General features: G+C 48.2%; 1 protein-coding gene across 1 annotated transcript in view; it reads left to right on the forward strand.

Moving 5' to 3' along the window:
- Positions 1–15,058: 15,058 nt before the first annotated feature.
- Positions 15,059–24,847, forward strand: part of LOC119455838 (uncharacterized) — a 75,341-nt gene continuing 65,552 nt past the window's right edge. Inside the window, exon 1 of the mRNA XM_049664938.1 lies at positions 15,059–15,157. Coding sequence (XP_049520895.1) covers positions 15,094–15,157 — 64 coding nt within the window. The 5' untranslated portion in view covers positions 15,059–15,093. The remainder of the gene's footprint in view (positions 15,158–24,847) is intronic.

Consider the following 24,847-nt stretch of genomic DNA (forward strand, 5'->3'; position numbering starts at 1 on the left):
TTCAATGTGTACACAGGACAAAGTTTATTATATTTTTAAAGAGAAAGAGCTAGCCAACTAATAATTATTTCTAATGATATGGATAGTCTATGTCTAGAGAATAAATATGTTGCTGTATGTTCAACTCGCTACAAGATGCTTTGCACACTTTTTTGACACTGAAAAAGACCTGCAGACTTCAGTGACCCCTTCGGCAGAGTCTTTTATCAACGGTGTGTGAAATACACGTGAATGATATGTGCCTCAGCATTGCTTCTCTTTCCTGTAGGAAATGCTAGCGACTCATGAAAACAAAACTCATAATAATTTACAACATTTATTGGGGATGGAAACATCGCAACGTGCATGCAGAAGTCATATATATATATATATATATATATATATATATATATATAAATAACTTAGTAACCGAAGTGAGGCCAAGCCGAATTCACTCGAAATCAGTATCAATAGCAGTCATGCGCATCAGAGCTTCTACTAGGACTCAGAAAAAAAAAGATCATTGCACCCCCCAATGATTACCAACAATTGAATACGGCACGCGGGCCGCGTAAGCGTCAACCGCACACAGTAATTTGCAGCTGCGGCAGGGCTAGATGAGAAGACGCGTGCTCTCCTCCCTATGCGCGTATTTGATCACGTGACCTCCAACTAACCCGAATATTGACGGCGTGGGAAGATAATGTCGATCAAGCCGCCATCCTTTTCGGCTCAGTGTTAGGCGCTTTTTCTCCCATCCACAGCCTATAGGTTGCTCACTCTTAAGACTTTTGGACTTTATACGGAATATCACAGCGACGACGACAGCGAAAACTTGCCTGTGGTGCCGATACATGCAATTGCAGTCGCAATAAAAGGAGAAATAGAAAACAGGCGTCGAGCTCGCTTCTACCGCGCCTGCGGATGTGGCAATGTGCACCGGCTACAAACACAGCATGAGCACCAACGACAAAACCAATAGTGGGCACCTCGCTTATCGGTACTTTGCCAGAACCCGTCTGACGCTGAAAAGGACGCGTATTTTCCACCGTATAAGCACCAGCGGAAACATAACACTAGGCGCGCGAGGAGACAGCGCACGCGAAGGAACCCCAGCCATCTCGGATGGCCCAAGCTTGAACTCGGCGGAGATTAACTCCAAAATGAAGCGCGTGACCCACATATGTATGGCAGAGGCAGGAAAAGTAGAAGTTGAGGACCCGTGTGTTCTAGCCGCTAGGCGAAAGAAGACTCCACGCCGCTATCAAGAAGGTTCCTCAGCTTACGTGTTTCCATCAGCGAGTGACATGTACCGCCAGAGGTTCTATGAAGTACTTGACACAGTGCTGTCTTCGTTAAACAACAGGTATCCACCTGATATGTGGCAGCATAAGTCCCACATTGAGCAGCTTGCCATAGGGAAGGAAGACGAAGCATATATAACATAGTTCTACGGTGACGACCTTGAACCAGGACTCCTGATTTTTGACAGAGATATGCTGATTGAAATTTTAAGCCAGCAAAGGTCGGCATCATTGCACACATTTGGGGACGTCGTGCACATGTTTACGGGGGGCAAGGGCGAACACCTGCGAAACCTTTTGCCGGAAATGGCCCAGCTAAAAAAAAAATTGCGTTGTCCATACCGGTCTCGTCAACCACATCTGAGAGGTCCTTTTGCCACGGCGGCCGCATTTCGATGGGGGTGAAATGCGAAAACACCCGTGTACTTAGATTTAGGTGCACGTTAAAGAACCCCCGGTGGTCCAAATTTCCGGAGTCCCCCACTACGGCGTGCCTCATAATCAGATCGTGGTTTTGGCACGTAAAACCACATAATTTATTTTTTTGAAAGGTCCTTTTCTTGCCTTCAGTGACTGAAAATGTACTTGCGGTCGACGACTGGACACGCCCGTTTGAACCATCTGGCAATTTTTTCACGCAGACAAAGAACTGTCCCGCCAAATTAAATTTGAATAAAATTTCCGACGACTTCATTTTCAGATCAAATGCCCTTTTTTCAATGATGTTGAAATCATCGCATCAGACAACGAACTGATGTCTTTAATAGGAGAGAAAAAGTCACCAACTTACAAGTCAGAGCAAACCACCTGGCTTAGAAAACAACGCAAAAAGTTATACAAAGGAACGAAAATGGGGTCCAGAACAGCACAAGCAGAGTGAGGGCATTTGGGTAAGAAAAGACGCGTGGTTGCGCTATTTGTAAAACTCCCTAGTCTATCTGTGCATATTTCTTATTAATTTTTATTTGTCGTATGCTGCATTTGCCTCTCAATAACACAATCCACGTTGTTCCTATATTTGCTATCGAGTCCTTTCGCGCTTTCGAGATACCGCGGTCTTATTTATTTATTTGTTATTATGTTTATTTATTTGGGCACCTGATAATTTTATTTTTTACTCTATATATCCTTTGTTCTGTCTCCGGAAAATAAACGAAACCAGTGCCATAAGGCATGCTTTGACATGTAATGAAACTATATGGCGTTATGGAATCACATTATACTTACGCTAACAATTCTAGCCATAAGTTGTGGTCAGAAATTGTTATACATCCTTTAATGTTTATGTATGTTAAATCTTATCTTCTCAATAACTGACCTTTCGTCAGGAAAAGATTTCTAGATTGTATCTTTTCTATTAAATCTTTTACAAGGCGTTACATTGCTTTTTCATAGATGTGTACTTGTGCGACTTAATACGCACAAAACACGTTATCTCCCCAACGTGTTTAACTGAAACCGCTTGGCGCATGGCCCAACCAAGAGACGCCAGTCTCTTGGCGGTGCGAGGGGACTCAGGCTGTAAAACTCAATTGTCTCCTGCTCTGAGGTCTTGCAAATACTCATATAAGCTCGTCACTGCAGTGAACAATCTTTCGAGGTCACAGGAAGTTTCCAGTGTAACTGTTAGTAAAGGTTATATATATATATATATATATATATATATATATATATATATATATATATATATATATATGCATACATGGGTGGGGCTCGGAAAACTTGTCAGGCCCCAGCCCCCCCCCCCCCCCCCCCCCCTCCGGAAAAATGAAAACTTTCCGCCTATGCTCTCTCCTGTAGCTCCGATTGGATGATGATAGCGCGCGCTTTAACTTCTTTATATTTAGTTTTTTTCCCGCCTCAGAGTTTTTTTTTTTTTCGCCTGCCTTTCCCCTTTCTTCTGTCTCTCTCTCAGAGCCATGTCGAAAGTCACTCTAAGCCACCGTAGTCTGTTTAAAACAATGTATGGCTTTATGTTTTTTTTATTTATTTATTTTTTCTGTACATCAACAGAAATCGAAGCAAAAGCAAAAGGCTATATATAGCCTGACGGAGACCTTTGCTCCGAGATACAGTTCAGCACGCAGACATAATACAAGTAGACAAACAACAACAATATACAATAATTAACATCAGATAATCATTTACCAATCTAAATTGTTTCTATAGATATTTAAAAAACAAGGAGTATTATCCCAGAGCAAAGAAAAGAAGCAAATCGACATACATATATTGTGACAAGCAGCAACAAAAGAAAGAATGTGCGCTCAAATATAAAACACACAGTGAACATTGAGCAAGATAAAAAGTCAATACACGTGGAAGTTGTAATTAACACTTAAGCAGTATTTAAACATATCCGATGCAGCTTTCTAGAAGAATGTGTTTAAGCAGCTTTTTGAGAATATGTTAATTTAGGTCTAAAATGTTGTCAAGTTTATTAAGCAGACTGGGTATTTGGTGCAGAATATGCTGCCGACCATAGGCAGTTCTAATTTTTGTTTGAAGGGAAAGCTTCGACACAAAAAATTGGCCGCATATCTGCTTGCTTCGCTGCAAATGACGTGGAAAGACGATAGTCATCTGCCGCCCCTGATACGTAACACCCCCTCTTCTCCTCTCCTCCCACCCCTCACGCTCTTCCCTCCCCTCTCACTCCTCCCATGATTGATGCAATGGAGGTTTTGCTGAATTCAATTCAAATTTCCCGCGTTCGCCCTGCTCTCGCGCCATCTGTTGGCACCTTTTATTACTGTTGGCTTAAAGCCGGCTACAGAAGCGCGGCTTCAGTCCCCTTGTTTTAACGCGTAGCGTCTCTTCGACACCATTTCTAACGCGCTGATTTTTTATTTACTAACGTAGAAGCAGTCCAATGTGCATTCTTAATTAAATGAACGCTGCGGATCACGGTTATGTATATATTTTGCCTCAAATAGGCCTGAAATTTCCTTTGCGCGGCATAATGTTGACGTGTGTGACCCCGTGCCACCAGTGCTATTAGCTGGAAACAGTTTGGGATATATATACTTCGTGTTCAAGCATGCTTTTAACTGCTTGGTTTTGGCCGGGCGGTTGAATCGAGTGACAGACAGACAGACAGACAGACAGACAGACGGACGGACGGACGGACGGACGGACGGACGGACGGACGGACGGACGGACGGACGGACGGACGGACACGGACGGACGGACACGGACGGACGGACACGGACGGACGGACGGACGGACGGACGGACGGACGGACGGACGGAGACGGACGGACGGACACGGACGGACGGACACGGACGGACGGACGGACGGACGGACGGACGGACGGACGGACGGACGGACGGAGAGAAAGTTTTGTGCGTTTAGGTTTAGGTCGGCCTCAGGGGTGGGGGGGGGGGGTTACAACCCCCGAACCCCCCCCCCCCCCGGTCGGTGCGCCACTGCGTATGTGCACCCACATTCAGCGGGGACAGTGCAGTCATGATTACATGATGTTCAACACGATCAAAGACTGGATAAATCCAAAGCCAAGTCTGCCTTGGTGTGGCCTGGAAAGAGCGGGTCGAAGATCTCGTGGGCGATTTGCAACATGGCACCTTGTGCGGACAAATGGGGGCGGAATCTCACCATGCTGTGAAGGTATAAGTCATGGTCTGCCATGTGCTGTGTGAGCCTTGCTGATACCACGTGCTCGAAACGCTTTCCAAGACACGAGATTAGCGAGATTGGGCGAAGGTTTTGGAGTGTAAGTGGTAAATTGTTGGGCTTCGGAATGAAGATTACCTTCGCGTGGCGCCAGGAACAGGGGAGGGTGCCCTCCTTACAGCACTGGCACTGGTTCTAAAAGCGGGGCTAAATATTTATTTCAAGCTATCCAAACATTCCGCTCATGAATTCAATCAGTATTAGTGTGTTTTGATCTTTGTACTTTATTTGGCAAATACAGTAAAAGCTCGATGATACGAATCTCACGGGGTCACGAAAAATATTCGTATTAGCCGAAATTCGTATCATCGAAACACAATTAAAACTACTGTCGAATCTCGATAATTCGAACTCGAAGGGGCCCGAAAATTTGTTCGAATTAAAAGGACGTATTTTTGAAGTATTCGTGCACCATAGCACGATGCACGAACGGTGCAAGTCGTGAAATATCGCGGCGCGCAAGCGCATAGCAAGCGCGGGCCACGAAACTGCCCACGCCGGCTAACGGTCGCTTCCCGATAACGACAGAAAACGAAGCTTCAGGGAGCGAGCGGGCGGCGCCGGCACATGGGTGCACACGGAGACCGTCGAAGGTGAGGGAGGTGGGCGGCAGGGAAGCGGATTTGGCCGTGTCAACTCCGCCGCTTCGGTGGCTCCCCTCGCCCTCCCTCTAAACTCCCTCGTAGCTCTCTCACCTTCGACTCCGTGCGCACATCTCCGTGCCGCCCGCCGCCGTGCTGGCGCCAGCTTATTTTAGCCGCCCCCTGAAGTTTCGTTTTCTGCCGTTATCGGGAAGCGAGCGTTTGCGGGCGTGGCAGTTTCGTTGGCCCGACTGTGCCTCCGCCGCTGCTTCCCTCTGCGCTGCTGCCGCAGCGTGCAAGGTCAACATGTGACTAGAAAATAGAGGAGAAGGGTTCACTGCCATTTTATCCGCGTGGCTGAGACGTCGGCACTAGTGTGTGCTAGAATACGGTTGTCTAGAACACTCTAGTCGGCACGTACACGCTTGTTCCGGCGCGATGCAGAAACGGCGAACCTTGCAATTTGAGAGAGGGGGAAATTTCCGCCGCGGTTTCTTTTTTTTTACCCCGTTCCTTCGCGCGCGGCATTGAGGGGTCTCTCCTGAGCTTTTGCTCTATGGCGGTGTCGGAGCAATGCCGGTCGGAGGCGCCGCCGCGTTATTTGGCGCGCTGCTAAGAGCATTGTCGGTGCGCGGTATGTTCGAAATAAGCGTGTTCGAATTAACGAGATTCGACTGTAGCTAAATTAAAGAGTCAGAAGTGAACTCACTCAGGCACATGTACGTAAAAAGCATTTATTTCTTGAAGCGCCACCGCTTCAAACTCTTCGCGCCCAGTCGCGGAGTCCGCGCTGTCCGGCGCCGCGCCTCCGCACCAAAAGAGAAGGAGAGAAAGCGCGTGACTGCGCGCTGTTCTTTTTCGCGGCCGTCGGTGGGGCGGCGTTTATTCGTATCAACCGACGCAGGCTGAAAATCGATTCGTAAGAACCGTTCTCTAGCACGTTGCAAAGTAATGGGGCTCGGCCGGGACCACAGAAAAATTCGTATCATCCGGAAATTCGTATTAGCCGTGATCGTATCATCGAGCTTTTACTATTATGAAGTAGTGGCTTGTCAGTTTCTGACTCAGTGAAGTTCCTCGGTGCGGCCACTATTTGATTATTTTCTGCCTAATCGCTCGCGGGTGTGCTCAGTTCCGATAGATTTGTTCTTGATACGCACAAGGCTTGAAACGTAGCTGTTCTGCACATTGCACTACCTTGTAGCAAATGCGTATTATCGCGAATAACTCGCTTACTCTTGTGCACCGTCACGAAACATTCAGCTGCATTCATTCGTGCGCTATCGATGTATAGTACCATCACTTATTGTGCGTATACAGTGCGCATATATTCAAGTGTGCGTCCATTCACTTATTCTTGACACGTTGGCGAAAAAGTGGGTGTATATATATAGAAACTTTATTTGGCTGGAAAATATTTGAAGTATAGCGGTGGTCGGAGCCCCTCAGTCCAGGGCCCCACTGGCCTCTGCCGCCTGCCTGACCTGGCTAATTAAGGACTTTTGTCCTGCCAAGTCGGAACGGGCGAGCTGTGCCTCCCACTGCTCCATTGAGATATTATTAGTGGGCCTATGAGGGTGCTTACTACACTCCCAGGTCACATGTATTAGTGTAGGTATGCCACCGCACCAAGGGCACTGTGGCCCTATAGCGGGTGGGATACATGGCATTTAGCAGTTTCAGATGGGGGAATACCCCGGTCTGTATTTTGCGCCAATCGGCGGCCTCTTCCCCGCTAAGTTGTGGGTGAGGCGGCGGGTATTTTCTGCGGACTCCGCGCTGATGAGCAAGGATGTCTTTTGCATTTAAATTGATGGGATTTTGTGAGGGATAGTGTGAGGGGTTGGGGTTCGAAGAGGACGCCATCGCTCGGTTAGTAGACGCTCGAGCTAAAGCGTTAGCCTGTTCGTTCCCCTGTACCCCCGAATGTCCCGGGCACCAGAGTAGGCGATGGCGGTGGTTGAACGATTTGGGGATTATCGCGAGGCTAGCCGCAGTCACGTGCCCCTTAAGAAACATGCAACATGTCTCCCGGGAGTCAGTGACCACGACTGAGTCCCTTTCCGAACGCTCCGCGTGAGCGAGCGCGATCGCCACTGCTAACATTTCGGCTGAGGTGGGGGAGCCCGCCGTGGTCGACGCGGTAATTTGCTGCTGGCTGATCGCGTTCACGACTGCCAGGGCGTACCTCCTTTGGTAGCGCTGCCCGGTAGCCTCTGCATACGCAGCTGCGTCCGTGTAGTACGTATTGTACCTAGCGTTATTGGAGTACATCGATTGAATATGGTGTGCGCGTGCTTTGCGCCTTTCCTTGTTGTACTCGGGATGCATATTCTTGGGAATTGGAGCTACTGTAATTTTGGATCTCACCGAAGGAGGGAGAGGTACGGCCTCTTCGGTGAGATAAATCGGGTATGCTGGGATATTAAGTCGTGCCAATATTGCCCTACCAGTTTTTGTGAAGCTGAGGCGCTCCCTCTGTCGCATCAGAGTGGCCTCCCTCAGTTCGTCGAAAGTATTGTGTACTCCCAAAGCTAGCATGCGCTCCGTGGAGGTAGATTTAGGCAGGCCCAGAGCCGCCTTGAAAGCTGTTCGAATTATCGTGTTGGCCTGCCTCTCCTCTTCCCTGTTCAGGATTTGGTAGGGCAAGCCATATGTGATTCGACTAATCACTAAGGCCTGTACGAGCCTTAGGGTATCGATTTCTCGCATTCCCGCCTTTCTATACGTCACTCGACGTATCATTTGGGCTATGTTGTGGGTTGCGGATTTGATGGTTTTGAGCGTCTGTGCTGCTCTCCCGTCGCTCTGAAGCCACAAACCCAGGACTCGCATCGTAGGTACCGCTCGGACCATTTGGCCCTCAACCACAATGTTAATCGACCCTCTGGATTTGTAGCCTTTCGCGTGTATCCGGATGACCTCGGATTTTTCGGGCGCGCACTTCAGCCCGCTCGTTCGGGAAAATTTCTCCACCGCTAATACCGTGGTTTGGAGCGTGTATTCTTTTTCCCCTAGGGAACCTCTGCTCGCCCACAGCGTGATATCGTCAGCGTAAAGCGTGTAACCTAGGTCGGGTATCCGATCGAGATCGCGCGCGAGGCGACACATCGCCATGTTGAAGAGCAGAGGAAATATTATCGCTCCTTGAGGGGTTCCTTTGCTCGGCATTTTAAATATCTGCGATGTGATTTGGCCAATACTGATGCTGGCCTCGCGGTTGGAAAGAAATGCCCTAATGTAATTGTAGGCGCGCTCACCACAACCCGAACGTTCGAGTTCCTCGAGTATTGCGCCGTGAGAGACATTGTCGAAGGCTCCTTTGAGGTCTAGTGCTAGGACTAGTCTCTCGTCACCGTACGGAATATTGGTTAGAATCTCGTCCCTTAGTAGGAGGAACGCGTCTTGACACGATAAACCTGTGCGAAATCCTATCATGGAGTCTGGGAACCAGCTCCGCTCTTCCAGGTATCGCTGTAGTCTGCTGTGGATCACCCTCTCATAGAGCTTACCGAGGCAGGACGTGAGCGATACCGGCCGGAGGGTATCGATCGAGGGATTCTTTTTCGGTTTGGGGATCATGATTATTTTAGCCAATTTCCATTCTTGGGGCAAATCTCCCTTGGCCCAGTACTCGCTATTGAAAACCTTTGTTATTTTCGCTAGGGCCACCGAATCCATGTTTCGAATCATTGAATTTGTGATTGTGTCTGGGCCCGGTGCCGAGTTTTTAACTGCGGCTTGCGCCGCTTCGTACACTTCCGCGTACGTTATTTCTTCGTCTAATTTAGGGTTGGCCTCTCCCGCGTATGGTCTCGCCGTGTAGGGTGATGCCGCCGCGGGTGAGGGTCCTATGTATTTGTTCTGAAGGACGTCGACTAGTTCTTGATCTGTACCCTCGAAATTGTCTGCTATAATTTGGAGCTTCTTGTTATTCTCAGTACGTGTGCTCATTGGGTCTAGCATACTCCGCAGTATTCGCCACGTACTGGCCGTTCCCAGTGTCCCAGATAGGTTTCCGCAGAAGGTCGCCCACTCGTTTTTAGCTAGCTCGTTGGCGTGGCCTTGGGCTTGCTCTGCCAATAGAGCGATGCGTTGTCTTAGGTGTTTGTTTAGGCGCTGTCTTTTCCACCTCTTCACGAGTTTCCGCCTCTCTTCCCATAAGCTGACTAGGTGAGAGTCTATCACCGGCGCCTCCGCTGTGCGCTCTATGGCTTTGGTGGTGTCCCCGTGCACTTGAAAGTGGGTGTAAGTTTCCGTGCTGGTTGGGGTAGATCTGTGTGTAAATACTGTGCGCGAAACCTACTATGACAGAAGGCGGCGCTACTCCCGTTATCATTTTTTAACGAGCAGTACTCAATCTTGCCGATGTACCGGGGCTGAAGCCCTTTCTTTGAAGGTTAGCAATACAACGCAGGCGGATAAGAAAATTCGTGTATCCTCGAGGAGAGCCGTACATCTCGAAGTGCTGGAAACACGTACGGACAATTGCAGCAGCGGTCCGCGAACTTGGCCCCACATATTCATTGCATTCCTTAATATGCCAGTCACTATTTTTGCAGCCAACTACTGCACACGTCTTCAATCCACAGGAGTCAAACCAGAGTGAATGGAGCACAGTGCGTTAGCGAAAACTCAGTTGTATTTCCGACAGCTGATCGCACAGAAGCAAGGTAGAAGTGGTAATGGTTTCGTATTCGTGCGCGGTCGCTGAGGAGACGTATGGCGCGCCGCCGTAAGCGCCATCTCGTTTCTCTAAAACAAACTGCTCCGCGAAAAGGGTCAATATGAGAGGAGAGGAGTTGGTATGCCGGGTGAGGTGTATGTGTCACGGAGTGTATCCAAGAGAGCATAGGGGTTGTCCATGTGTTCATGTATGAGCCGGGTGACGTGGTGCTGGGTGGCGTTTTTTGTTTTCGACGGATCGATAAGGTGTCGGAGGAGGTGCCGTTCCATTTGGGGACAAGTATGCGACGGCAAAGCCGGGAGACTGCCCTTTTGCCGTTTTCGATAATGAAGAGTGTGCTTACTACACAACACACACCGAGCGTCGTTGGTGCCGCATGCCGCTTGGGAAAACGCGACATTAGTATGCACAGCAAGCTTATTTCCTGTCGCCACCGGCGTGAAAGTCGAGGGTTCTTCTCCCATGCACTCGGCTTTACCACTGAGCATGAGAAATAGGTTTGACGTGATATTCAATGAGTGAATCAAAATTGGTGCAGCTGGCTTAGGTCGCACCACACGTAGGCGGTAAGCCTGAGAAATCTAAGCAGAGGCTATAGATAAGAGGGACAACTTTTAAACTGATTTACCACATAAGTCAGTCGAGATTTTTATTAGTAGCTTGAAGCGGCGGAAGCGGCTTGCGTACGCAAGCCGAACGCAATCCGTGTGATTCCAAAAATCTCCAATGACAGATGAAGAATGAAGCTGCAAGTGCCTCTGAAGGGAACCCGTATACATACATGTGCGCCATGCAGTAAATTCATTTCAGAGTAAATTCATTTTGGAGCAACCCAGGTGGCCTATAAACGCTATGCTTGGCATGAACGTCTATATTGATCTCTGCATACATGTGGACTACGTGTACAGTAGTTGTTTAGCTGTTTACAGTAAGTTCTGATTCACGACCGGGACGACAACCGAGCTAATCAAGTTGTTTTCTTATCGTTCCACTAACGTTGATCCACATACGTCTCAACATTTCAGAATTATTATTATTATCATCATCATCATTCATGTAAACACAACGGCCCACGGTATACTCCAGTGGCTATGGGGCTGCGCCGCTGAGCTCGAGGTCGCGGGTTCTGTCCCGGCCGCGGCTGCTGCATTTTGATTGGCGCGAAATGCAAGGACGCTGCTGTACTTAGATTTATGTGGATGTTAAAAAACGTCACGTGGTCCAGATTGATTATGGTTGTGGTTACCTTCAAATTTGCTATCCTTTTCCCACACAGTTTCCTCTGAACGAAAGAAAAAAGGTGTGTCGAAAGTTAATCCAGATTGGTCCAGATTGTTATGATTTAAACGTCACGTGGTCCAACATGATTATGAGGCTCGCACTACGGCGTGCCTCATAATCATGTCGTGGTTTTATTTTTAATTTAATCATGTAAGCACATAAACACCCCAGATAAAAATACTAAGAAAACCACAAAAATTTCCCAATTTTCTTTTTACAACTGGTTCATTGTGGACAGTTTTCATTATTTCAATATCAACGGTTATTGATATCTTATTTTTTGTTACTGACAATTTCTTTTTGCTTTTTTATTTGCAGATAGGCAAGGGAGAGGAAATTTAATGGCAGAAAGGTGGAGTTAGCTTCCGCTGCATGGCCTGCTACTCCGCGCTGGCTTCGAAGGAGAGATTGCACGTGAAGAGGGGTGGTATGATGAAGTGATTGATGATGAAAGCTGCGCAACACACTGTTTGTGTACTGTGCAAACAGAAACAGTCTATATGAAGCTTGACATTTCTTGGAACAGAAGGCAGGGAGTGCTTTTGTTATGCGAGGTGTCATTGCTGGCACGGCAAGAAAATGAATTTAACGGCAGAAGCGCCGGCGGCAAAGCGTTTACTTCGGACCGCGTCCACGCAAGAGAAGCCGCCTGAACCTCCAACTCTTCTTCGCAATCATCAGTGGTAAGTTGAAGCTCCGAACACGACTAACTAGAGTTTTCCAGGTTTAATTGATTAAGTGAGGCGAAGAAACGTCCAGCTGCAGCACCAAGATTCCACCATTGAAAAAGGTGGCTGCCATCGGAGCAGCCGCTTCACTCCGCGCCGCCATATGTAAAACTAGGTAAAGCCAGACTTCTGCTGCGTTGCCGCCAATGAAACACTCCTGACATTAGTTTTCTGGTAAGCTGGTGCTGTTTAATAGCGCCACATTCACACGAATATGATAAAATAGCATGCCACTTGTCTGTGGCACTAAGTAGAGGAAAGTAAATCCTTGGAGTGGCATATTTTGGTGGAAACATCTGTGAGACTTGTCACGGAAAGGAGCATTCGAGGGGAAATAAACGCGCAACTCACCACGTTTGAATACCAGAGCGGCTCATTTGTTTACATGGGCACGCACGCACGGCCACCGTTCGCTTCAAATAGAGCGTAAACTGTGTCCCTATATATTGCGCTGATGTGAAATCATGTCGAAATGTTGCACAATACACAGATTTGCGCGTATGAGCAGCGTCGCATCACATTGAGAAGAGCTGATATTAGCGGCCGGGCTTCTTTGAAAATGGCTGTGATTTTGATGTGGGGTTGTCGTTTTTCCGTGCCGTGTCGCGGCTTCTCGTTTCATCTGTGCGCACCTTACGTAGTGAAGTGTGGTTCCTTTGAAATCGCTATGGCAGAACTTGACTATAAAAGCACCTTCCTTCGTTCTAATTGCTTATCCTTTAGTTCAGGTGCGCCGGTAGAGGGCGCAGGAGCTGTACTAGGCCTAACTTTCTCTGAACGAGATCGACACCGGCTCAAAGCCTGTGTGGACGGCTGCAACAGCTGACAATCGCGCAGTTCAATTTCGGACGCGCGTTTCGACTCGTTTTGAGCGCGAATAAATATATATAATAGCGCAGTTGCTGCGGCAATCAAGTTTTCGGTGCGATGTTTTCGCCCTGTCGCCGATCTAACGAAGACTGGTGGTACGATGGTTGGAAGACTGGTTTTGTCGACGTCGGCAGCACAGAAGCTTGTCACACTACGACGACTCGCTGTCGTCGATTGCGTCGGCGGCGTTGTCGACCTAGTTTGACAGAATGCCTCTCAGCGACACACTCTGTGGACTAGTCATCTGCGTCGGGGCCTTGTCGGCATCGGCATCGTGTCGGCCGAGTGTGACCGGGCCTTTAGGGGCGTCTGCAAAGGAGGTGACAGTTACGCTGTTCGGCAGTTCAGTTTTGGTTTTCTCCGTATACAATATCTGTATATTTTGCTGTCACATGTAATAATTGACTGACGGTTTGTTGCAGTGCATTTTCGTACTTTGTCGCTATTCAGTGCATCTGTAGTATCACTGAAAAATTCATGAAAACGTTTGTGCAGTTTGAACTCCTTGAGAAAATTGAAATATGGAGTATTAAGTGATAAATTCTCGTCGTTACTGGTTTGATGATGTATCGGTGTTTGGTGTTACTCTGAAAATGTGTGTAAACGAGAAGAAGGGGAACCGAGGGGCTCGATTTATGTTACATGCAACCTTATGAAGCCAAGTAAAACGAGGAATTGAAATGTCACACGAATTAAAAACTCCACTTGATAACTTCCCCTGTGCTTTGCTTGACTTCATTGCCTGTTGGCTTCGTAAGGTTGTGACTAACGTGAATCGGTTCCCCTTCTTATTCACTGTACAGCGATAGTCTCGACTCCGGCAGGTTTGATGTCTTGAGGACGAGGGTTTTATTGGTCAGCTGCCTGCTCCTAAAGTGACGCCGTCGGCGAAAAAAGCCTTGGCCTTGAGTGGCACTAGCTAACACTCCCCAGGTTAGATATTTTACACATACATAAATACCCAAGAATGTAGACGTGGGAACAGCCGCCACCGTAGCGGTAGTACAACGCACGCATTAAGGCGGAGTTAGTGGGTTCGGCGCCAACCGGCGGCAATTAGTGTTTTCGTCCACTTTCACTTTAGCTTATCATTTGCATAATTGAGTTAACAACTTCAAATAAGTTCCCCTGCGTTTTCCTTGGCTTCATTATCTGTTGGCTTCAAATGGTTCTGAAAATGAGTAGAAATATGTGTCCCGCTAGGGGAAGTTGTATGCGGCTGCTTATCAGCTGCTGTCGTGTGATCAACGGGCTGACCTTCAAGTTGCTCGGCGTACCATCTCCCTGGGTACTCTGTACTTGTGAGAGAAATAAACACTTGATTTTCTGAAACACCGTGTAGAAAATCCGACTAGTATAACAGTAATTCTGTTAGGCAAGGTCATGACAGGAGATAACTTATACGGCGTACGTTTGGCCCTGTTGACTAGCTTGGATTACCGCTAAGTACACCATGCACTACTGCACCACTGTTGGGCGTATGCATTGCCGTGAAGAGACTGCGCCTGCAGAATCTGCGACCATGAAGGCGTTTCAGCATGTTGCGCGGCCGCTTGTTTCGTCGCATGTTACTGAAACCACATTTAGTGACTGAATCGCTGTCGCCAGGTACGAATTCCCGAGCCTGCAATCCGTTGCCACAACATCTTTGACGAGATATCTGGGTCGTGCAAAGAGTCACCGTGTCCGATATCTCCGATTGGCTCCGCCTGCAACAGAGCAGCGCGAAACGTTGCATTGGGCGCTTTTGGGAGAGGCTCGCATGGCGGCGCAAGATATTTCAGCGGACGTCTGTCGACAAGGCGGCTGACCGAGATGTTGGAACTGCACGACAGTCTTTGAGCGCAGGGAGAGCATCGCGACGAGGCGCGCACAGCGGCGGCGAAGCGAGGGGGGCCAGTGGCCGCGTATAAGAGAGGAAGAGGAAGGCGCTGCTCCTTGTGCGGACCGGTGCGCAGTCGACAGCAGCCATGCGGCGATCGCAGTTCGCCGCGCTCCTCGGCGTCTTGGCGGCAGTGGCGGCGGCGGCACACGGTGAGTCGCGCTGCGTCTCCTCCTCAGTCAAGCGCTGTCGACAAGCAGCGCGTTTCCGGCTTTCCCGCAATATTGCGTTCTGGTTTTACGTGGTCGATTGTCTCGTCTGTCAACCATGGTTCAGAGCACTTGTCTCGCCACACTGTGACGCCCACAGAGGCAAAGAAAGTGCTCGAAGGCCTCGTCACTGCCGCAGGTTTCACAGGTGGGACTATCGGCCATCCGAATCCGAAAGAAAGAAAAAAGAAAGTTACGCGTTTGGGAATTAGACGTCGACACACAGGTGACATAGCCTGGCCTCTATATGAAGTTTGAAGTTACATTATATTACAGTAGTCCGTGCAGAAGAGGCAGCTGCAAGTCAGCGGACAGGGAACGTAAAAGAGAAGTGGTGAAAACGTTTCCAAAGGGTCAATCTGCATTTTCGTGAAAAGCCGGCTTGTTTATTCGCGAAAGCGGAATGCGGCTCAAATGGGCTTGAATAGCTGGTCTCGATCCTGAACGGATGGGGCACAGATGAGCACGAACACAGAACCTGATCATTCAGCGCTCGTCCTTCCTGTGTCTGCGCTCATCACGTCCTTCGGTTCGAAATGCGTCGGCTTCGTCGGCTTCGTCGAAATGCGTCGGAAAAGCACCGTCGGTTCCGCTTTCACCATTGGAGTGTCCCTGCGACCACCGAAGCAGGCTCATTTTCTTTGTCCTGTACAGTTTCGTTAAATGTGTCCGTTATCCTCAACCAGTTGCTTATTGGTTCCACAGCAGTCGTATGCAGTGGAAATCTGCCTGTCACAGAATGTTATTTAGCGTTCAGGCGACTCCTGTTGAATAAGCTCGACCGCAGCACAAGTGCGGGCTTGCTGAACTGCAATTTTCCTTGTGTGTGCAGCACCAACCTGTGCGCCAGGTTGGTGCGGACACCAGAGAAGTGATAGTCGTGTCCTAGCAGACACAAACTGTGACGGAAAGTGGGCGTGATGGAAACACAGGCAGATGTGGTGCGTGAACTCGCACAGAGATGACATGCCTAATGTGCTAAGCAGCGGCACGCAGTGATCAGGTTGATGTCGCGGTGGCTCCCGCGACACGGCCCGAGTGCTTCGCATTACGCTCATTGTGAAAGCTTTGTTCCACGGTGCCGATAAGGCGCTAAGTCTAAAATTGCAAGTACAGTTCAGATTCAGATGCTCGATTATTTTTTTGCTCGAAATACAACGAGAAAGGTACAGAAGCTAAAGAAGGTACAGAAGTACCTGGCAGAAGTCCTGTTGTCAAAAAAGATCTGCTATAGACCTACTATAAAGACAGACCAACTATAAAAAAACAGCAAATAAACAGTGATAAGTTCGCAGCATGTAGGTACTCGCAGAGAGCGGATTTTTCTAAACAGAAGATGAGAAGCAAACTAAATAAAAAAAGATAGCACATTCATCAGTCATTTTACTTCAAGAAAAATAAGTACTATTTAAAATAACGCTAATAAAGAAAGAGGTTACATACGTAGAGTACAAGTAATCAATCTGACAAACATGAAATACGAGACTATGTATGGCAAGTGCACTCAATATAAAGCAAAGTGGTTTCATATTCATGCGTATAATGACATAGTACCGCCACCGTGGCATTTTGGAGCCTTGGACTAAGTTCAAATGGGCACCAGGACTATCGCGCCCATCTGAAGATATCGCGAGCATGCACGTATTGAGCGAGAAGCATGAGGGGGCAAGTAAGGAGCTCGAAGCCCCTCGGTTGCCCCCTTGCCTGCTCCTCAAGTTCCGAGAAAGCCGTTTATTGAAAAAAGCCGAGCGTGATATGTTTACGTACACCGTGACACCTGATTTTGACCACCATCATAGCTGCGACTGACGCTCCCAGGGCTAGATATATTGCGCATACACTACTATCAAAGCAAGTATATAGGAGGACTACCACCGCGATAGCTAGACTAGCGCTATGCGAAGGTTGTGAGTTCGGTTCCCACCTGCGAGAAGTTGTCTTTTCGTACAGTTCTTTTTTTCTCAATATTTCTACATATCAATAAAAAATTCCGGCAGCAGCCATCTCACCGTAGTATATGGCGCGAATACCCACTACGGGGGATTGGCCAAGAACCCGGCGGTTCATGGCCAATCGGTTCTTAGTCGGCGGTTCTCGGCCTAGTGATGCGTGCCTGCGTCCAGCAGGCACACATCACTTCGGCTTATCCACCTGATACAAAACGGAAGAGGCGAGATAAAAACTTTAAAAAGAAAGTATAGGATAAAGTGTAAGTTGTACAAAAACAATTACAGTAGACTAACTTTCGACACACCTTTTTTCTTTCGTTCAGAGGAAACTGTGTGGAAAAAGGATAGCAAATTTGAAGGTAATCGCCTTTTGATAAGTAAAACAAGAGTGAGTCGTATTCCCTTGTGGACGTTGTGCCTCCCGGTGGTGATTCGGCTTTTCTTCGTCCTCTTACCTATCACGAGTTGGTCTCTAGTGAATAAAGCCTTTCGCTTCTCACTGCTACATTCGTTCGGCTTTTCTCAAATTTATATTCGGGCTATCACGCTGTCCCTGAATAAAACAAGACGATGTCAGCACCAAACATGAGAAGACGCCTAGTTCTAAAGAACAATAATGAAGACGAAGCAGACGCGCTCAATCATTTACATTTAAATGAAATGGCAGATTCATTAGCGCGAGCATCCCTGAGTGGACAGATAATATCGATTCTTCCAGTAGTGGCGCAAATAAGTGACTAGATATTGACAATATTCAATTCGTCGAAATGTCATTGAATTCTGTCCATGTTGTTATGGACACAATTTCAGCACCTAGAATTTTCGTGGAAAATATATTGGTGTCTGTCAGACAATCGGAAGTAGTGATCACCAGATTACGCTGCCGTGTGCCCCCCCCCCCCCCCCCCCCTGAACCTATATTTACACCGAACTGGTCTGGCGATATCACCCCTGTGCCAATACTGCGAAGAAACAGAATCACTATTTTTTTGCTATGTCGCCGGTATACAGTATTAAGACGAAGACTTCTAGAAATACCGCTTGGTTAACTAGGGTTAATCTTAACATCAGAAATAATACTAACTTTCGGTGGTGGCGCTCTTTTGCCTTCCCTGGCCCTTCCGCCATAAAACACCATTAATCATCAACTTTCGGTGGCTCAGTTCTAGGCTTCAGCCACAGGGATGTCTTTGGATGCCGTTTGTGATTTCATACAATCAACTAAACAAATAAGTTTTTGAATGTTTTTTTTTCGTTTGTTTTCTTTTTTCTTTTCCTTTTTTTAATATCGAATATGTAAAACTTCGAAACATAAGTAAAAGTTCAGGCACGCAATTCTTGGCCAATCCCCCAGCGGGGGTATAAGCCATAGTATGAGACCACCACCACCATCATCATCATCATAATCATCAATCATTTTCATTACATCTTAGAAGAAGAAAAGTTAATTTATGACGACCTCCACAATTGGGAAGGTGACGTGCTAGAAGTTAGAACACGCAGAAGCCTCGGACGCCAGCTCTATCCAGAACTGGATGTTGAGCGGGCGTTAGCTCTCCTGGATCAGTGTCCTTCACAAGTGTCGCAGTGGAGAAGTGCTGCTGAGGAGAAGCGGGTGTCGTCGCGCGTCGTGTTATGCAAGGAGTCGGCGGCCGCCTCCTGTCCACGATACCAAGCGTGGTCTCGCCATCTCGCAAACCTGGTACACAGGAATTTCGAGGGGGTTGGGGTCATGGGCTCGGTTCAAGCGCGTCGGCTTGAACATACTTTGAGTTTGAACATGATCCGTTATACATGACTCGCCGTAGATTCCAACGCAATCGCTGGTTCTCGCGTGCGTTACCAAATGTACAACACTATTCGCGTCGCCCATACAATCTCATTAGACAAGGTTCCCTAGCTATAGAGTGGGCGACAACATTCAAGAGAGTTCTGATACATGAACGCGCGTCTTGCGCCGAGCGATAGCATTGTAACAGCGGTTGGCCGGTGAAAAGCGATCACCGAAGAGCACAAATTTACACGCGCGTCAATGGGCCCCTCTTGGAAAGCCTCGTTCCGATGCTGCAAGCAGTAGGGGAAGGAAAATGAAGGCAGAAACCATCATTGATGATTACCCATATAATGCAAGGCATTTCTAAAACGTTTAGACGACGAAAATGTGTGGGCAAACTTTTTATTCCTTAAGTGGTATTCTTAAGTGCTATTTTCTTTCTTCTTTTTTTTGATGCTTCTTCAACCGCATGGATGCTATACCCATTATCGGTAATAGCGGCTTATGCGTACTGAATTACCAACGTAATCGCAAGTGGCTAAATCGCCGCCTCTGGTGAGCACGTCGTCCACGACACCGCCACGTCATGTAGCGGTGTTTAGGGTGACGGGGGAACCACTGGTTGGCCGACTTCGAGAGGTCCCCGTTGAAATCCCCCGTGAGGATCATGGGGAGTTTCCTCTCTCTCGAGCAGTGTAGTTCCGTCGCGTCAACGCCCGAGAACGAGGTAGTCTTCTCGAGCACGTCCGCTTCGCGCAGCACCTAGCGGACGTCTGAGCAGCGCTCAGAACCCCGAGCCGCGCCGTCTGTTTCCGGCGCGCGCGCACCCCCATAGCGGTGTACGGAGCACGGCCAGCGACCGCACTATCTCCGGCCTGACCTTGCTCAGACCTCGACTCCGACTAGAAAAAGACATGCTTCGCATTTAGATAGACTACGCGTAGTAATGAAAATTAACAAAGCAACAGAGAAATGATGTCCCAGAGTTTGTTAGCGTACGTAGAATGGCTTAAAGCACACAACACGGACCACTTGAGGTCGTGCGTGGATTTCGGCCTCGGCGTCTTCGTCGAAGTGTGCAAGTACCGGTGTTGATTGAAGGTGTCATTTTCGTTCTCGAAATGGTTCGACCTGCCATGTTTCCCACTTGACATTGACATCTGATTTCGTTAGATGAGGCGTGGCGATGCGCGAAAAAGTCCTCGACAAAGGCCTGTAATAGGCACACAGGCCAAGGAATCGGCGCACGGTCTTCTTCTCGACAGGCTGCTGGAACTTTGTGATGGAAATTGTCTTCAGCGGGTAGGGGCGCACTCCAGACTCGCCGATGACGTGGCCTAGAAATCGGAGCTCTTCGTACGCAAAGCGTCACTTCTCCGGTTTCCGGGCGAATCCGGATGCCTTGATTGCTTCTAATACGGTTCCAACCCGCCTCATGTGCTCTTTGAGATTTGCAGAAAAGACGACGACGTCATCCAAGTAGACGAGGCGGTTCTCCCACTTTCAACCTGCTAGCACAGTGTCCAACACGCACTGGAATGTTGCAGGTGCCGAGCAAATACCGAATGGCACGACCTTCAGTTCTAACAGGCCGTCCGGCGTGAGACGCCGGTCTTTTCTCGATCCCTCTCGTCCACTTTGATTTGTCAGTAAAGCAAATCTTGAGATCCATCGACGAAAAATACTTTGCATTGCAGTGCGTTGTCTATCAGTAGGACAAGGGCATACGATCTTCTTCGTGACTTTGTTCAGGTGGCGATAATCGACACAAGAAAGCAGGGTTACATCGTGATTCTTCACTAATACTAATGTGTGTGTGTGTGTGTGTGTGTGTGTGTGTGTGTGGTGTGTGTGTGTGTGTGTGTGGGTGTGGGTGTGGGTGTGTGTGTGTGTGTGTGTGTGTGGGTGTGTGGGTGTGTGCGTGTGTGTGTGCGTGTGCGTGTGAAATCTTACAGCGACAGCCCGTGCCATAGCAACGCACCTGTTCCCTGCGTTGCTGTGCTGTTTCATGTATGTACCAATAACCTTTTATTTGGAGGGCACACAAACCGGCTCGCGTAATTTGAGGGCGTTAGTTGACGGCGCACACCAGGAGAGCGAACACTTACCACTTAGTACGACCTTTGGACCGCTCTCACCACAATAACTGCACAGTCAGCGAGCTTCTCAAATACCGACAATGTCACAATTGAGTTTAATTTAATCACGCTGCGTACGTGCATTAATTACATTTTTTTCAATATAAACGCACATAAATGTAATTGCTTCCAGTACGCGATTGTAATTTGAGCCAAGTGACACAGACACAATATTATAATGTATTTATACATCATATTGCCACAATTACCCGCCGTGGTTGCTTAGTGGCCATGGTGATGGGCTGCTAAGCACGAGGTCGCGAGATCGAATCCCGGCCACGGCGGCCGCATTTCGATGGGGGCGAAATGCGAAAACACCCGTGTACTTAGATTTAGGTCTACGTTAAAGAACCCAAGGTCGCCCAAATTATTCCGAAATCTCCCACTACGGCGTGCCTCATAATCAGATCATGGTTTTGGCACGTAAAACCCCATAATTGTTTAATATTCACACAACAACAACAACAACAACAACAACAACAACAACAACAACAATGCTGGTATTTGGTATCCGTTCTTCTTGCTAATTTCTTTCAATGTTGCTAACAGGTTTTATACACTTAGGGATTCTTTCATGGGACATCTAAACGATACTGTAAGGTCCGGGAAGATGTTTATTTGTATGATGTATTGACCTCTTCAAAGACCAACAAAAGGAAGCGCCTTTAGCAGTTTTCCGAAAACCAAGCAGTCAAGGTCCGCAGACTAATTCAATATTTAACAAAGGTTAATTAGGTAACGTGTAAAGATTCAATTTAAACACCAATCCATCAACAGAGAAGTTGTGTAGGCGTATTGACAAGAGTCCAATTTATATACTTACCATGAAGATAGCTTCACAGGTTCGCGCACTTACAAAGCCCGACGACAAGGGATGCACATAATATTGTTCGCGTTCCGTAACTGATGCTGCGTGAAACGCACATTGCGCGCGCGCTCCATAATGTCACTACATAAATTTCGCCCCCCCCCCCCCCCCCTCCCCCTCGTCTTCCATTCGCGACCACTTCCGTCTATTACATTTTATGCTTCTGCCTACGGCCACGATTTGGAGTGAACAATATATTTTTGCTCAACCCCCCCCCCCCCCTCCCCCTTACTTTTCATTGTTTAAGAACAGCGCATAGTTTATTTTCGGAGTCGTTGGAAACAGCTCGTAACGAGAGCGAGGCCTAAAGACACACAGCAGCGGAAGTACCGCACTCTCGACGTAATCCTTGCTAACTCTTCGTTCAACCAAGCAACCTAATTTTCCGGACGCGATGTAATAAAAGAAAACCCGTCGGGCGTGCACTTAAGTGCTTCCTCACTGTCTCGCTACAGTGGACCGCTGTAGAGAGAGAGCCAAATACTTGAAGCAACGTTGGAAACCTCTTTTTTTCCCTTTTTTTTTCGCTTGTTGCTGCAATCGCGAACATTTAGGGCACCGGCCGAAAGTGATATATACAAGCAGAGAAGCTGGCTTTGATATCGAGGGCTATAATCACTCCGGTTTGCGACCCCCTGCCAATCTGAGACTTTCATAGACGAGGAGGCTGACTAGGAAAAAAACTGAAGGGATGACAATGTCCTTACGGGTTGCATCTATTAGCCAGATGTGCGACGTGTATTAAGAACCTTTTCAGAGCATTTCGTGCGCGTATTTTTCGTGATTCGTTCGCACTAGCGTAGTACGACAACGCAAACTATTGTAGACAGTAGAGATGAGTGTCTGCCGTGATGTATGCTAATTTTTTTCGTGGCTTAGTGGCTATGGCATGCGGCTGATGAGCACGAGGTTGAAAGTTCGATTCCCAGCCACGGCGGCAGCAGTCTGACGGGCGCAAGATGTAATAACGTTCGTGTACCGAGGTGAGCATTAATACAACGGGCGTCGCGCCAATGTTTCGGCGCCGCCCTGCAGGTCGGCCGAAGGTAAACAAATCTTTGCCGAATGCAGCCGTGCCCGTTTCTCACGCGCGCAAATTCTTTTAACCGCTTCACTGTGGAGCAGCGCAATGAACTCAGTAATACTGCATCGCCTCATAACGCCTGCTCATTTTCTTGTGCAGCTTGTTTTCTTCCAACTTAAGACGAAAATGGATGCGTCTGGACAAAAAACTTTGGAGTGTTGAAAAATAACTTCATTTCAATCTCCATGTAACTTTTTAGTTTTTTTCTTGCGCGGGAAGGTTAATTAAAATTCTAGATGGCTATGAAGTCGTACTAAGCCGCCAACCGTTCTATTCGGGTGAGCCCACCAGTTGGCGACGAAACAAGTTGAGCCAGATTGTGGACGGAGCTCGACGACACAGCGGACTCGCGATGCGTCCTCGTTGTGGGCGCAGCTTTTGGCGCCCGCCGTTTAGCCGTGGCCATGAAACGCCCTCGCAAAAACCTTCCCGCTTCATCGCCCCGCTGATCGCTGGGCGGCGTCGTGATACGCGCGCATGATGCGCCGCGGTATCTCGAGGTGTCCGGCGCTTTCCCCTGTACCGCTGACCGGGAAATCAGCCTGCATTTTGGGCAACACTTCCTCGCGCCGGAAGGTTCCTCGCGATGAGGAGCGTTTCCTCGCCGTGGTGGCTGCATGCAGCGGGGCCGCTTATGGCCGGCCGAAACAACGCGGAAGGAGGAACCACTCTCGCCGCGCTTCAGACACGCTTCGCCGTCTGCCGGTTATTCAAGTCTTATCGCCCCGCGGCACGTTCGATTGCTGAGCTGCGACTGAAGAACAAAGCCCCATGTCTCGGCAAGCTGCGCGCCCGAGACAACTCGCGTTTTCGTTATACGGTACCTTTAAAAAAAAAGTGTATATTCCAACTGTTGTGTAGTTATTCCTTTACACAAAATATGCGGCACCCTGATAATGAATAAAAGTGTTAATATAGACAAAGCTGTTAACACACAAAAAAGAAAAACGGCAACGGGTAAAAAAACAAGTGTCTTACGTTTTCGTTCTTATTGACACCGGCGTGAGACACCTCGCGCTTGGGCGTTAACCCAAGCGGGATGCGTGCTGTACAAACACGTGTATCACCCCTGCACTACAAGTGTTTATAGTAACAACTCATGTAACGGTATGTCTATCGTAACTCATAGCCGTGGCGGTAGTGGTGATGTAGCAGCAGGCTGGGTTAGCCTGGCATGCTTTGCCGGCAATGGTTCCGCCTGAGCATTTCATACGTTCTTAGCAAGTGTATGTCACCAGACGGGGACCAACTCCGTGTCTCGAAAAAAAGCGATCATCAGTCGTAGAGCTCTCTTCCTGGTTACTCTTCATGGAACACTACATCTATACAGCAGATACAGCATCATCATCCTCTGCTCTGACCATCACCGCTTATCAGTCACAAGAGATGAAGGCCCGCTTTACTGGAAAAACTGGCATTAAATTGACTAAAGCTAAGCAAGCTAGCAGTGACACTATCACAGAAGCACGTTCTTTGCAGCTGATTTTATGCATGACTGCCATCAGCATATATCAAGGATTAAATTCAAATTAAATTCCGGAGTTTTATGTGCCGAAACAACGATATGATTATGAGGGACGTCGTAGTGGGGGACTCCGCATTAATTTTCGGCCAACTGGCGTTCTTTAACGTGCACCCAATGCATGATACATGGGTGTTTTTGCATTTCGCCTCCATCGAAATGCGGCCGCCGCGGCCGGGATTTGATCCCGCGACCTCGTGCACAACGCCAAAGCCGCTGAGCAACCACGGCGTGTAGGTCAAGGATGCGATACAATAATCCACGTTATTATTATTATTATTATTATTATTATTATTAT

This window comes from Dermacentor silvarum, chromosome 1, assembly GCF_013339745.2.
Source record: "Dermacentor silvarum isolate Dsil-2018 chromosome 1, BIME_Dsil_1.4, whole genome shotgun sequence".
Lineage (NCBI taxonomy): Eukaryota > Metazoa > Arthropoda > Arachnida > Ixodida > Ixodidae > Dermacentor > Dermacentor silvarum.